We start from the raw sequence: 15,184 nt of genomic DNA, 5'->3' as shown, positions 1-15,184 counted from the left end.
TCTTTAATCTATTTTTCTGAAGGGGCCATCTGCTCTTATTTCTTCATTTCGTGGCCTAGCTTGAAATTGCATTCACTATTCTGTTAGTATTTCAATTAGTTACATGTAAAAATTTCTTCCATGTCAGGATAGCTGTCCTGAGGATGAAATACTATAAGATGAAGAGGGAAAAGGGGTTATTACCAAAGCTGATTGACTATAATTGATACAGCTCAAATAGCTAATTAGTCATCAATAAAATGAAGGGAAAATAATGCTTTAACATTTATTTTATTACAACACAGCTTGACATCCATTACTGACAAGTATGCACAGCCATGTTTTAAGGTGCTGAATCCGAATAAAGGGAATATGTATTCTCTGCACTCAGCTCTTTTCAGATGACTCTGCAGAAAAGCTTCAAATCTCAGCTCCAATAACAGCACCAAAACCTTCCAAATGAGGTGCCCAAAAATACCTCATACAAATGCTGACAAGACATACCTGATTAGCATCATTTTCACAGACTTACAAATAATGAGTAGTTACTTCTGAAAAATTTACTCACTACAAGTACAGGTTTGAGCTCTAGCCAGCTATTACTTCAATACAATAATATTAAGTTAAGCAAAGGATTCTGAAAGGACTGTACAGAATGAAACCTATGGTTTTACATCCTACTTCAGAAGTACTTTTCTTTCCCACTTGGATGACTCAAGTTTTTTCTATCCATTTCACTGTTTTCTCCAGCAGAAAGACCAAGCAGGAGGCTATGCAGCAAGCTGAATACTTTAGTTAGTGCCTAGAGTGGCTAAGTGGAAGGGACCTTAAAGATCACCTAGTTCCAACCCCCCTGCCATGGGCAGGGACACCTTCCACTAGACCAGGTTGCTCAAAGCCCCATCCAGCCTGGCTTTGAACACTGCCAGGGATGGGGCATCCACAACTTCTCTGGGCAACCTGTTCCAGTGCCTCACCACCCTCACAGTAAAGAACTTCTTCCTTACATCTAGTCTCAATCTACCCTCTTTCAGCTTAAAGCCATTACCCCTTGTCCTATCACTACACGCCCTTATAAAGAGGGCATCACCTTCATGCAAGCGATGATAACAGACAGCCTGTCCTAGACAACCAGTCATTGAAAGTTGGTCATTGCTTTGAGCACATTGACAAATATAAGGGATCAGTGCCTTGAGGACCTACATGCTACTCAGGCAGAAAACCCATTATGTTAGCATAATGCTCAGCATACCACTGAAGTCTAAAGAAACTATGATATACTGGTTAAGAAAGCAAATCACATCCGTTTTCCTCCAGTGGGGCATTAATTTAAAAAGGATAATTTGTCTAGAGTTCTTCATAGAGCTGATCTCACAGCCAGCTACTTGCCACAATGTGAAAAACACATCAGCATTTTTAATTAACCTTATGTTGAACTATGTGAACTATTACTTAGTGTTCCAAACAAGGTCTATTATTTCAGGAGATTTGTAAATTCAGTAAGTGCATCTATGAACAAATGATTTATAAATAACATTATGGTAGTTTCCCTGCACTCTCCATTTAATCAGCTGATAATATTAGGATGTTCTAAGAGCTTAAAGTTTAAAAGTCTAGCAAAGTATTTATTTTAAAACTTTATTCAACACTTATCAAATTGGACTGACAGCAGTCTTACTAGTTAAAGTATACATCAAGAGAACAGCACAGGCCAAAGCTATTTCAGGTCCCAGCCATATCTCAATTGTATTCGGAAACCCTGTGGCCAAAGATAAGGTAGTCCTATTACAGCCACAGCATTCAGTCTACATTTGATCCTCAGCTTGTGATCAAGGTATGAGCAGTAAAGACAAATACCTGAGAAGGCCAAGCAGAAAGATGCAACCAATACTAATTTCAAACAGGCCAGTTACCAATTAAAGCCTTCATACCTTGAGCATCAACTTTTTATACTCACGTAGTGAAGCTACATGAAAAGCAATAATGACAAAATGATTCTCTAAGCACCGAAGGCTCAGTTAACCAAATACCAGCTTTCAGGAGGGACGGCGTTTTAAGATGCAGACAGAACACGTGCGGCTGCAAGAGTTCTTGTGACAAGCGAACACCGATGGCACCCAGGACTCGGGTGCAGCTCCCCCAGAAGCAGCTCCCAGCTTTCCCTGGGGGGCTGACACCCCTTCCCGACCATCCCCTTTCCCGGGGAGCCCCGGTCGGGCCGCATCGGCTGCGCGCCAGCCCCCCCTGCTGACGCAGCGCCAGCACTGCAGTGACGGGACGCTGCCGTCACGCTGCAAGTGCAGGCTGCGTTGTATTCTAAATCATTCCAAAAAAACGGGCTGCCAAGCCGTTCAGAAGAAGCTCCACGCAAAATTAAAAACTGCATGATGAATTCTCTCGTACTTAGTGACCTGCTGCTAATAGGGTTTTCTCACACAGGGATAGCATCCAAAAACCTTCCTGGGTAAGTTTTCTCTTCAAAATTCCAGCATCGCTGTTTTTAAGATGCTCTCTAGGTATCCTGCAGGAAAACCCATTGTGGGACACTTGTGCTCTTTCCAACGTGTGCTCATAATCATACTCATAATTGCCCAAGGTCCCCAAATTCACAGAAAAAAATAAGGCCAGAAGAAATCTTAAAAGGTCATTAATTGCCTCACAAGCATTTTATATGACAACACTTATGTCATTCCCAACATTTGTTTCACATGGTATTAACAGGCTTCTGTGAAGTGTCTGCAGAAAAAATGTCTGAAGAACAGATACAGTAAGCTTTAAAAACATGATAAATCTTCTGTTGTATGCTTTTATACAGTAGGCCAATAAAAACCTAATCATTTTTCCAGACCATGGATGCATGGTGTAATAAAAAGGTCAAGAGTATGTGATAAGTGAAAAGAATCTTTAAGACCAATTTGTGCTACACAAGACAAATTGGACCACAGTAGTCCTTTCCACTCTTAAGACCAAGTACTAAGATGCCACATATCACCTTGCAGACTAGTCAGCCTAGGATATCATTAGAGTATCTCTAGAAAAGCAGCAAGCGTTAACTAGAGCTAAAGATACCACTGCAACCTATCTGCTGTGAAGCAGAAAGTGAAGCAGAGTAGTTCTTCCACACACATCAGGATTTAAATGGAGAAAGTGTGTCAAATCATTAGTAAGAAACTTTCACTTTAAGAAACTCTTCCACCTACCACAAAAGTTTTAGGAAACCCCTGTAAGGAAGGCAGAAAACTCAGCTGTGACACTGCCTTCTTCCTTGAAAACAGGACAACTTGATCCTAAAAAAAGCAGGCTGGAAGTAGTCATGAAACCATCAGATAATTAATAAAGTGAAAAACCACTCTAAGTTTCTGAATTTCCATGTCTGTACAAATTGACCAAGAACATCGTACTCAAACTGTGTGAAAACAAGCCTAGAAGAGAAAAATTTGTTTTCCTTCAAACTTGGGAAAGGGTATAGGGTAGAGTTAAACTTAACAAAAAGCCATGAAAGAGCCAGACATGATGGACCTTAGTCCTTTTCACTTTTGCAAAAGTGAAATTTATCATTTAACATTAGTTTGGAGGTGGGCAGAAAAGGGTGATTTTTACTTCACTGGTTTACCCCATATAAAGCTGTATCACTCAAGTCTGCATACAATACAGCACATCATTTCTGCCTTGTAGCAGGAGAAACACAACAAAAAGATCAGATCCTCAGTATCTGAGGGTTAAGGAGCTCAGGGAACAGAAACTGGGCTGCTGACCAGAGACATCAGGACTGGTGCTTCATTGCCACCTCTAGTTCATTAGGATACAGATCAAAAGGAACCAGTAAGGAAAACTTTTGTCCATTATTAGTTAATGGAAAAGGAGACACATGAAAGGAAGAATGATTGCATTAAAAGCAGTACTTCCATTTCTACATCTTTCAAAGACATTATCCCAAAGCAGCAGGAAAAACTGGCTGAAAAGATATACAACATTTTGCTTTCAAACACATCTGCCTTCCAGAGTACTGTTACTGGAGGGTCAGAGGCAGTAAGAAACTACAGATGCATTTATTCTCCAAGCATTCAGTAAGTGCAGCAGCATTCAGTATCAGAGCAACAGCAGCAGTTTTGACTTCTTCCCGGATTCTTTGTCTTGTCCACAAAAAGGCATCCTCCTCTACTAGCTATTCCTTTTGTACAACCCAAACGGAGTAATAAAGTTGAAAATCAGTAAATCCTCAAAGGATTTGCAACTTCAGATTTTCACTGTCACTACATTATGCCAAGATCAGCACAGGAACAGTTATAACAAATTTTCTTTTGGATTAAGTGCAAGAACAATAGGTTTACTGAAATGATTTCTAATCTTTTAGGTTTCCAATTATTTTGTCAAGAAATTCTCCCTAGAAAATAAAGGCCTATAAAAGAACACCTATATAGGCCAGAAAAAATGAAAGATTTACCAACTACAAGAATTAAACTGACATTTGTTTGCTGCCTTGCAACTTTGTTGCTGTCGAGCTGCTAGCTGAAGCCAAAAGCCTGATAAACACATCAAAATAAGAAATGGAAGGCAGCCAGCAAAACAGCAACTGGAAATAGAGAATATGAAGGAAGGAAATCCATTTAACTTTCCAGTTTCTTATTAATTTTACCTTGACAATACAGTAAAATTATGAAAAATGACAATACAAAACAACAAGTGATAAATATGACAAAATTGAGTTCAAGCAAAAGAATATTTTAAGATAGGATAAACACACAAAGAATAACACAGGCACTGCTCAGCTGTTGAGAGACTCAAAATTACATCTTTCTCAGCTTAACAAAAATGTTTCTTCATTCCACCTCTACAGTTGCTACTCTTTAATTTGCTCCTTGTCATAATTAGCCAGCCTACATCTACTGTATATCCCAAGTCACTGACAGTTCAGTAAAGAGCCTAACAATTTAGTCAAGATCAAATGTCCAGAAATGCATCTCATTTTGAGTCAAAGATGTCAAGAGATGCAAAATCCACCAGTTATTTAAGAGTTAATCATCCATTGCTAAAGCACTGTGCTTTATTTTTTCACTTGCACTTTTTTGGCCAGACATTTCATCACCAGTTTAAAGGGCCCCTTAGCACCTTTATTTACTTCTGTGACAGTAGTAAGGCACTCAAACCACACATTAGTGATCACTTTCACAAACCAATCAGACTAGCAAGAGCCCTACAGACCTTCCCAAGCTTGCAAAGCATTGTGTTTTTTCCATGATCTTCTCAAAGATTAAGACACAGGGACTTCTGTACCTAGAATGTCAGAAGAAAATTAAATTCCCTAGTCCGTGTGCCCTTAGCTTAAGGCCATAAAGATACTAATTTTCTAGCTAGTGTTGCACTTGGAAGTCACACTCAGCTAGCAATATACAGATCTAAAGTAATTCCCAGAAATACTGCCACCCTACCATGCAGCTCCAATTGCACAGGTGAGACTTGCCTTCCCAGGTCCCAGGCATAGATAACCCCACTTTATCAAGATACTCCACTTGCCCAGTATAAACATCCTGCCCTTTATAATTTTCTACTTAAAAAACAGTATTAATAATGTAAACATTAAGCTTGCAAAACTCCTGCCAAAACCAGGACAAGAGCTCAGCTAAGAACAGTCAGTTAATTCACCGTAAAATATTAGGTGTGTCAGTTACCAGTTAATCCATTTAAACATGCTTTTTACTGAAACTTAAATACTAATTAATTAAAAAGTCATGCAGTAGCACACTGAATATTTTACAGTGGCTACTCAACTCTGAACTTTGATATCCAATTCTTTCAAACCAAAGTGCATCCTAAATTCTTTTGTTTCTTAATTATACTTGAAGTCGGGGGGGGGAAACTCGGAGAGCAGAAAGGTCACATAACTTGCATGTACTTAAAATCTATGTCAGTCAAACAAGCCACAGGCCAGAAGAGCAGCCTTTCAGTGCTGTGACCTTCTTTCTGATTTCTCCAGTAAATAAGTACTCAGAAGGTTACAGTTTTAATTTGCACAGCTGGTGTCAAAAAGGATTGAAAGTGACAAACCATGTCAGTCTAAATTTGAAACCTTTAAATTCGATCTCTCTCATTGACTGCCAAAGTAAGTGTGCAAGTGAATTAGAAGTCAGCTTTAAACTAAACATGATCATCAGTGAATGGCTGCAGGCTAGAGTCATGCTTCAGAGCAGATGAGCCTAGGGTGAAGTATGTATGATTATCTTCAGTTGCATTTCACAGCAGCCCTGTTAACATGATTGGAATACCTGAAAAATCACTTGCCCAATCTTTTAAGAGACAAAGATTGGAATCTAATTGTTAATAAGTCCTGTGACTTTCCCAATACAGTTTCACTCCAGTAAAAACAAAGAACCAACCATTACAAAAATGTTAACTTCTGAAGTGTTACTGAACAAGGAAGGCTGAGACATGAGGGACAATCTCTGAAATCTCTTCTTCACTCCATATTACTTTTCATGCCATTTTAAGAAAATAGAAATAAGAACCAAAGTCAGCCTTCACTGGTTTTATGGTGCTACCATCACACCATATTCATTCCTATTACTGTCACTAAATCTCTTATCACACTGAGCCTGCCAAATAACCGATTCCCCCTGCACATTTTCATAGACTTGTTTTGAAGTCTGATTACTAGAAGACAACAGAAGAGTTTCTTCTTTCTAGTTAACCACTAAGACAGACAACTTAAAGTGACTTGCTGACTGAAAAAATCTTTGTCTGCAGGGCATATTACAAAATTTACTGTTTTATTCAAATTAATAGGATGCTCTCAGTAATCTTAAAACCCAATCAGATTTCTTCAGCTATATTTGCTTTACAAAACACCTAAAACCTTCATAAAGTGTTTTGCCAGCCTCCAAGAGCAGGATACTTGAAACAAGTGTTGCTCACATGATTGAGACTACAATGAGAAATAAAGGAGAGTTTGAGGTTACACAGCCACAGACTACATGTAACACCATTAGGGGCTGAGAACGAGCAGCACCGCATGTCTTTCATGCTATGAAATGCTTGTCTACAGATGAAAGTGGATGATTCAGCAGCAAACTGATTATTTATACCACAACATATGTATGTCACTTCACTACATATAGTGAAGAACATTTTAGAATTGCAAAAAATTAGAATTCTATTTGTGACAAATTAATGAAAATCCTTGATAAGTGCATGCCCAGAAGCCCTTGCATACCAAGACAGATATATTAAAAATCAGTAACATCTATGGAACCTTATCAAGTTCCTACTTCAACCATTTTTACAAAGCTATCCCTTAGCTGCTAAAAAATCAGATTGTTAATATCCTCCACAGTGCAGAAAGTCAGTACACTTTTCCTCACACTCCATTCTCCCTGATATTTATGGAGGTACTGGTCTGTCCGATTATTGAACTCCTACTCAAAATTTGACACAAGAAACAGCGAGCCTCTACTGATCACTACTAGACACATGGATCAGTAAAGTCATTCAATATACAGCTAGCACATACAGCCATCTACTGATGGGAAGGCTTGTTATTCCTGTACATCATCTTGTTGACAATTTAAAGGAAGCCTCAGCAATTTAAGATATTACCTCAAATCTCAAAGTAGCTAAAATGAATTCCACAGGTACAGTCTACAGAGAAGTAAAAGTTGTCTTTCAGCAACAGCACCGAGACTCAAAAGTATTTCAGCTGCCTTAACTTTGCTTAGAGTCCTCCCCACCTACACATTTAACATTACACAAACAAGTGCCAGGCATCTGTTTTAATGTCTCCCCTGTTACAAAACATGTCTGGTATCAACATGTTTTATTTACAGGTAGGTTCTTCCATCTGCAATTTCACATACTTTACCCAACATTCACAAAACACTTGTCATAAATCAATACTATACATAAACGTGGAAAAAGACATTGAAGATAGAGTAACTCTTCTCTTACAGATCTTTCAATATTTTTACAGCATCACTCATGAACTAAGTTATGACAATCAACATTACACTTGCAGATTTACATACAATCCCAAATGCAAAGTCAGCCTTCAAAATAAAGGTCTCAATAAAAGGTTAAAAAGTAAAGCTACTTGGTGCCTTTCAATGATAAACACAAAGAACTAGCCTGATTTCAGAACAAGCATCACTTTCACATACAGAAATACTTTTCAGATTTTGCATAAAGATGAGCACCTGAGAGTCATAAATAGTAAAAATACAAATACGCATGTACGAAACTCTTGCTTCTTCACAGAACCTCATCTTTCCCAAGGTTCTTCAATTACACAGCTTATAAGATAATAATTGGATATAATGTTCCAGTTCCCATTGTCTGGTACCAGCTGCAAATGAATCCTATCAGCATGGTCATTCCAATCATAACATGTTTAAAGGTTTACAGGTAAAAACATCCCCTTTTTAGAATGGCTTAATGTTCAAGTACACAAGTAAATCATCTGAATTAGAGCAAAAGATTCCTACTGTTCTAAAATTTAAGCAGCAGCTGAATGTTTCAATGACTATTTAAAGCAAAATTTAAGCAATAGGTCTTACATTTGTGTTCCAAAGAGACAAGTCATCAAATACTTGAGCAGGGTTTTCAGCAAGAAAAATCAGCACTTCCATGTATTATGCAGGAACAATGAAGGACACTGATCTTTGATTTTAATGCTTTCAAAATGTTTAAAACAAGGTTTTATTAGGGCTGAAAGGCTACCCTGGAACGTAAAGCATGTCAAGCTCCACTTTTCCTGTATCATTTAAAATTATGTAATTTGTATGTACCAAAATTATAATTTGTAATTATAAGCATTATATGCAAATGTGCCCACTTCCATTTGAGAACTATAATTAACAGATTTTGGAAGACTAGACACAGAACTTTTCTCTAGAAACCAAATTTCCACATTGTTAGAAATTTGTTAGCGATTTGGCTCTTTTGTCTAAGCAGTACACACACTTTAATTCCTTCAGCATCTCAGAAGGATTTATTAATTCAACCATACAATTCTTACAAATCAATCCTGAGTTTCTGCAAAAAGTTGGCTGATCTGCAGTATTTCAGTTTAAGTAAATACAGATAGTAAGTGTAATAGCATTAAGACATCAAAATGCTATTACATAATTAAACTGGTTATTTTAAGCACTTAAAACCTTTGCTAAGACATTCTTACACATACCTGGAAAAAGCCAAACTCAGAAACATGTTTCACTCTAAATTGAAAAGCTGAACAAACCCACTTTAAAAAAATTAGACAAGCCATTTCGTTTGCCTGCTCACTGACCTATCACAGAAAAAAACCTCAGTGGACCTAACGTATTAAGTACAAGCCAGAACTACTACATATATATTTCGACTCATTGCCTTCATTTAACTCTATAGAACTATTACAATTGAGACAAAAAACAGTCACTGATAAAGTTAGTGTCATGACAGGATGGGTTTTTAAAACATCTCCTGAAGTCATATATTTCCCACTTGTATTATACAGTCACTTCATTTTATTTTATGCTTTGGTGACTCTACAACTGCCTAAAATATGTACTTTACACAGATATTATACAAATTTGCATTTTAAACCACAGTTAACCAGTCAATAGTCACCCTCTGCTTAATCTTTTTTTACCTGTCTCTAACACATGAAATACTTCAGATTTAATGCAAGACTTCACTTTCAAAGTAAGCAAAAAAATCTAGAGACATATTAGAATAAAGAGGTTGGATCCATGTTCATCTACATTCATTTTTTCACTGACAGTACAATTTATTTTTGGAGCTGAAAGTACACATGCAGATACCAGGTAATACATGATAAAAGCAAGCAAAAGTTTGTCTGTCCTCTAATTTCTTATATCAATGAGAACCGCAAAAAACTATCATTCTCCCAAAAAGTCACAGTTTTGGCAACAGCCATATAATTTTATCTACTTCCATAAACGCTGTTTGTAAAACAGTAAATCACATACTTCTGTAACTTCCTAAAATAATTTACATACACAAAAAAAGATTCTCCCTTCACTATCTGGATAGGAAATTCACTAAATTCCAGCCATTAAACTAAATTCTAACAAGTTTTTTTTATTTACAGCAAACAATACAAATATCTATTTCTTAACATAATTGTCCTTCTCCCACCATCAACAGTGGCATTTTTACAAATTCAAAGTTAGGAACGATATGCAAAAAACAGCCATCCAAGGACATGTGGCTACAAATCACATGGCATATGCATTCCACTGCTGAAACTGTGACAGCTACTCCTAACTTCAGAATATTTCAGACAATAGTTGATTCTCCTTCTGATTTAGAGATGGGCATTCACAGTCCATTACACATCAAAAACTACAACAATGCATTAAAAGAAGCCACATTGATTTAGACCTATTCCTGTTACAGGAAGTAAAGTACACTAGCACAGCTTTGTAATCACTTCAATTGAAGCCAAAATCATTTCAGCTGTCATTAAGTTATATTAGAAGATCAGTTCATAACTTACTTCACTTGATCATTCCAAGCACTGTATCAAGTGTTTTGTCTCTACAGACCTGTACTTGAAAGTCACTTGCCAGTTATACAGTACTTCCAAGTTTACATTACACCTTACTATAAATCACACAGAATTACTTTTCTATTCAGTACAGGATTATTGAAACAAAGAGCTAGCACTTCAAAGCACATCTGACATGTCAGGTGCACAAGGGGTAGGAATCACTTATTATTTGGGGTTATATAATGGCAAAAGAAAATATGCTTTGGGGTTTTTAAAAGATGCACCAAAACATATTGTTCATTCCTTAATATTTTAGTTAGAGCCAAAAGTTCCTAGGAAAGCACTAGGTTGTAGGCTCCTTTTTAAAAAGGCTCACACATACATAAACAATAAGCTGTTTATTGTTCAGAAACGCATTAGCAGGGTAAAACAAGAAAACCTTTGGGGGATTTAATCGACTTGAAGCCCAAGCAGAGCACAGACGACCCAGGCTGTTCTACACAACAATTCCACTTGGACTAACGGATAATTCAAGCAGAGAAGCGATCACAGTAAAAAAAACACCGATGAAAGAGGAGAATTTCGGGAAACCAGTCCGGCGTCCGCTATTGTTTGGGGGAGATGCTCATCCTGCCGGAGGAGCAGCCCCGGACGCCTCGCCGACCGCCACGGGCAGCGCCGTGCCCGGCGGGCAGGGCAGGGCAGCGCCGTGCCCGGGCAGCGGCCGCCGGAGCTGGGCAGACCCCCCCCGACTCTTCCACCCCAGCCTAGCGAGGGGAAGGAGGCAGGAGCCGGTCAACACCCGCAGCCTGAACGCTAGAAAAAACCCACCGAGCGCTGCGGGACGAAGAGTAAACCCCGCACTCGGCATCCCCGGCGGCCGCCACTTAACTGCGGCTCGGCCGCCACCGCTCGTTCTCCCCGGCGGGACGAAGCGGCCCCGCTCCGACCCCGCCGGCCCTCACCTTGGTTGACCAGCCGCAGGGCGTGGGTGAAAGACGGGTCCAGCGAGTCCTTCTCCGCCATCAGCTCGGGCAGGTACTTCTCGTCCATGGCGGCGGCCTGGAGCGGCGGCGGAGCCGGGGCGCCGGGTGGCCCCGCGGGAAAGGGGGCGGCGGCGGCGGGGGTCCGAGTCCCAGGCGGCGGTAAATCCTCGGAGGCAGCGCTTCCCCCTGGCCGCCTCCCGCCCGGGGCTGCGGGGACGCATCCAGAGGGAAGCGCCGCAAAAGCCCCCCCCCGGCAGGGAGCGGGGAGGGAAGGGGCGCGGGCCGGGGGGTTGGGGGGGACGACGCCCCCCCCACACCGGACAAGGGGCGCGGAAAAAGAAAAAAAATCCCTCTGCTGGGGAGAGGGAAGGAGGGAGAGACGCGCCCCGGGAGCCGCTGACCCCGGGCGGGACGGGCCCCCCGCCGGCCTCCCGCACACACGCGCGTAGAAGAAAAAGCCGAACGTGAGGCGGCCGGCGCAGAGCGCGGACCCGCACCTCCAGCGGCGCTGCGCCGACTGAGCGGGCGAGCACCTCCGCGCCAGGTTTAAATACCTCCGCCGAGGCCACGCCCCCTAACCGCCCAGGAGCCTCGCCCCTGCCCACCGAGCCACGCCCCGGGACGCTGCCCCGCCCCCGGCTCCTCCCAATGGGCGGTGACAGCGGAGCCCCCCTTCTCTGTCGCCCCGCCTACTGAAGTGACAGCTCCTATTGGGTGGTGTGGCTTGTCAGTCAGGGACGGGCTGCAGCTTCGGATTGGCGGCAGCTCCCGTCCTCCCCCCGCCCCGCCGCCGGTGTGGGTGTGTGGGGGGCGGGGGGTGGCGCTCGCGCCGGGGCGTGCGGCGCGGGGCAGGCGTTCCCGCCGCGGCGCCTGAGGGGGAGCGGGCCGCTGTGAGGCGGCGGGGAGCGCGGCCTCCCCTCAGAACCGGAGCGGACCCTCTCCTGAGAGGAGAGCTGACGCCGTTGCCCTCCGGCAGCTCGACAGGCGAGCTCCCCGTCGGCGCCGGCGGATCTGCGGCCGTTCGGCCTGCGGGAGTGGCCTGAACGGCGAGCGGTGGCGAGGCGAGGGGGAAGGGAGCCGCCCGCCGTGTCCCGCCTGCTGCCGGCCCCGCTCCTCTGCTCGGGAGCCGCTCCCCGAGGCAACGGGCTGTGTGAGAGAGGCTCCGGGGAGCCAGGACAGCGTCCCGGCCCTCCCTGTCAGATCTCAAGGGGCGGCGGAACGAAGAAAGGCAAGATTTGTTCTTAAAGGAGGAGTAAAACCGCGATTTTAACTTCTTTGGTTTTTCCCTCCGCCCAAACAGCGGTGCTCTGTTTATCCAGCGTTTTGTACTTAACGCCTCTAGTAATGCAGAGCACTTCATAAATACTAGCTAGAAAATCTTATTTCCGATGAATTACACCGATGGGCCATTGTAAGTGGGCTTGTGAAATCAGTAGCAGCCTGTTTTACAGGAAAGAGAAGTGAAGTTTAAAAGACCTTGCTAAAGCCTATTTTCCTATTTTTTCATGGGGTACACTTGGTATATTAGATCATTATTCACTTTGATCTTTAGCTTTGGGGCTTTACATAGCTTCCTTATTAGACCTTAGGTGTTTCATCAATGAATCTTCGGTGACAAAAGCCCAAAGGAAACAAGGCTAACTATTCTCTGTAACGGAGCACAAGGGCAAAACAGAGGAAAATTACTAAATCACTGAAGCCAAAACCATAATGCTAAAGTAACATTTTAAACCAACATTTACTGGGAAAAATGGTTAAGAAACTTTAAGCAATAAGCTACAGTTAAAAGACCACTGAAAATATTCTTGCCTCCGTGAATCGAATAATCACACGTTTACTTTTTTATTTCATGGAAAAAAAAAAAGGTTTGCAATGCATCTTAGTCATATCCTTGCAAGATGGGGAGAAAAAAGCTCTGGAAAAAAAAAAAGCTAGCATGAGAAATCACTCATTCAAAGCTTGGAAGCAGAGGTTAAGGCTCCCTTCTCAGAATTACATATGCTCTTTCACCCTTAGCACAGAAGGACCATATATTAAGGTATCTTTTACAGACTGGGATGTCTCATAAAACAGTGTCTGATATGTTACAATATGAAATATATTTGATTTACATTCTCTCTACCACCGTTCCAAATAAATCTTTACCCAGGATGAACAGAAACAAATTTACAAAGTTACATTTTAAAAATTCTCCTGCATGACATCAAGCCTGATGGATACAACTAAAACATACAAGCAGCTGGAAGAAGTTGGATTACAATGAATGTTTTATTTCAACCTTCCATATACATCTTCTATATAAAAGTACTGAAATGCAGCCATCTGTTGTGAAACAGGCAGACACATACAACTTTGACACAGAACAATATGTAGGAGTGTAATCTTTATTGAATGACCTGGAGCAAAATAATCCCTATCTTTGCCAGTAAAGCCAAAACTATTTGAAGTCCCTCTGCAGCATACAGGACCTCAGACAGAAAGGTAGCTATATTATTAAACACAATGTACCTTTCTTGGAAAGAGTCGTATTCTCCCTGGTAACTGATTAAATAAACATTTGGTGTTTCAAGAAACCACAGTATTTCCTCTCAAATTGTACCAATTCCCTCTGGCTTACAATAGAGAAAGGCTTACTGGAAGTCTGAAGGCTTGTTTCTCACCAAGTCTGTAATAATATAGGAATTATAAAATTATCCACATTTTACCCTATTGTTCAAACTCAAACCTGCACATAACAAGTGCAGTATATTGTTTTCTCCAATGAAATTCACTAGGATGTAATAAAACAAGAGGAGGACAGAAAGGATGGGAAATTATGAGCCTCAGGCCATAGAAAGCAGCCTAGGATGTGGTTAGCTGGGAAAAACCTGCTGAGCATAGTGCTTACTCTCCAAGAAAGGCAGGAAACACCAACTTCTTAAGGATTGATTGCTTTCTTGCTACTGAAATCTATACAAAGTTTGAAAAGCAGCTTGATCAAGGAACTGCCCACTAAGTATTAGCTTTAGCATTCACAACTGTTTAAAAGTCATGAGTCCAAACTTTTAAAATTCATTATTTAAATGTGTTTATTGCTACTCTCCAACAGTAAACTAAACAGGGATTTTTACACATGTCCACCCTGCTGTCTCTATGCCTGTGGTAGTCTCAGAAAGTTGGTTTGGTAGGTGTACATCAGTCAGGAACTGGTGTCAGACTAATGTCCATTACTTCTCTTAAAGCACCAGTTGTCTGACCTGACAGTGTGTCTGCCTATTTATAAGCAAAAATTGTAGATGCCAAAGTTAATATTGATATGTAATAGAAGCATTAGGATGTGTTAGCACCTTTACTCTCAGGGGTGAGATTCACTTTCTCACTTCTTGTACCTTTTGATGCAGCCAACGGGACGTCTGGGGACTGTGTGTGAAGAGGCTGAAACTGAGCTGCATCCTCTCTCTGGTGTGTAGGTTCTCTACAACTTATTGCAGTTACATTTTCCTTATTTGCTGGATCAACACAACAAGCAGTATTTTCACCATTAAGTGTTTGTTCCTAATATTGTAAGCATACTTAAATATTTGTAATTTTGTCTAAATTACTGTGCACTCGTAGATTATTTTTTTTTTATGACTAGTGTTATTCCATTTATTCAATGCTCATATCAAGCTGCCACTGACCATAGTAGACTTTACATGGCTTTAATGTAGTTCTTGCCTCTGATTTACCTCTGGGTTCCTGATTTAAAGCTCAGATCACA

General features: G+C 41.2%; 1 protein-coding gene across 4 annotated transcripts in view; it reads right to left on the bottom strand.

The window, feature by feature from the left end:
* The window catches only part of KHDRBS3 (KH RNA binding domain containing, signal transduction associated 3), a 101,320-nt gene extending 89,342 nt beyond the window's left edge, over positions 1-11,978 (bottom strand). For 3 of the 4 annotated variants that reach the window (XR_011324145.1, XM_069780108.1, XM_069780110.1), the window contains exon 1: positions 11,425-11,977. Coding sequence is in view for 3 of the 4 variants with exons in the window: in XM_069780108.1 (XP_069636209.1) it covers positions 11,425-11,512 (88 nt within the window). In the remaining variant the exon portion in view is untranslated. Of the gene's footprint in view, positions 1-11,424 lie in introns of all 4 variants that reach the window. The other variant, XM_069780109.1, reaches the window with a different exon arrangement.
* Positions 11,979-15,184: the final 3,206 nt, after the last annotated feature.

The sequence above is a fragment of the Haliaeetus albicilla genome, chromosome 3 (assembly GCF_947461875.1).
Source record: "Haliaeetus albicilla chromosome 3, bHalAlb1.1, whole genome shotgun sequence".
NCBI classification, from domain to species: Eukaryota; Metazoa; Chordata; class Aves; order Accipitriformes; family Accipitridae; genus Haliaeetus; species Haliaeetus albicilla.
The sequence above is the reverse complement of the archived record's forward strand: the minus strand, read 5'-3'. Positions and strand labels throughout refer to the sequence as shown.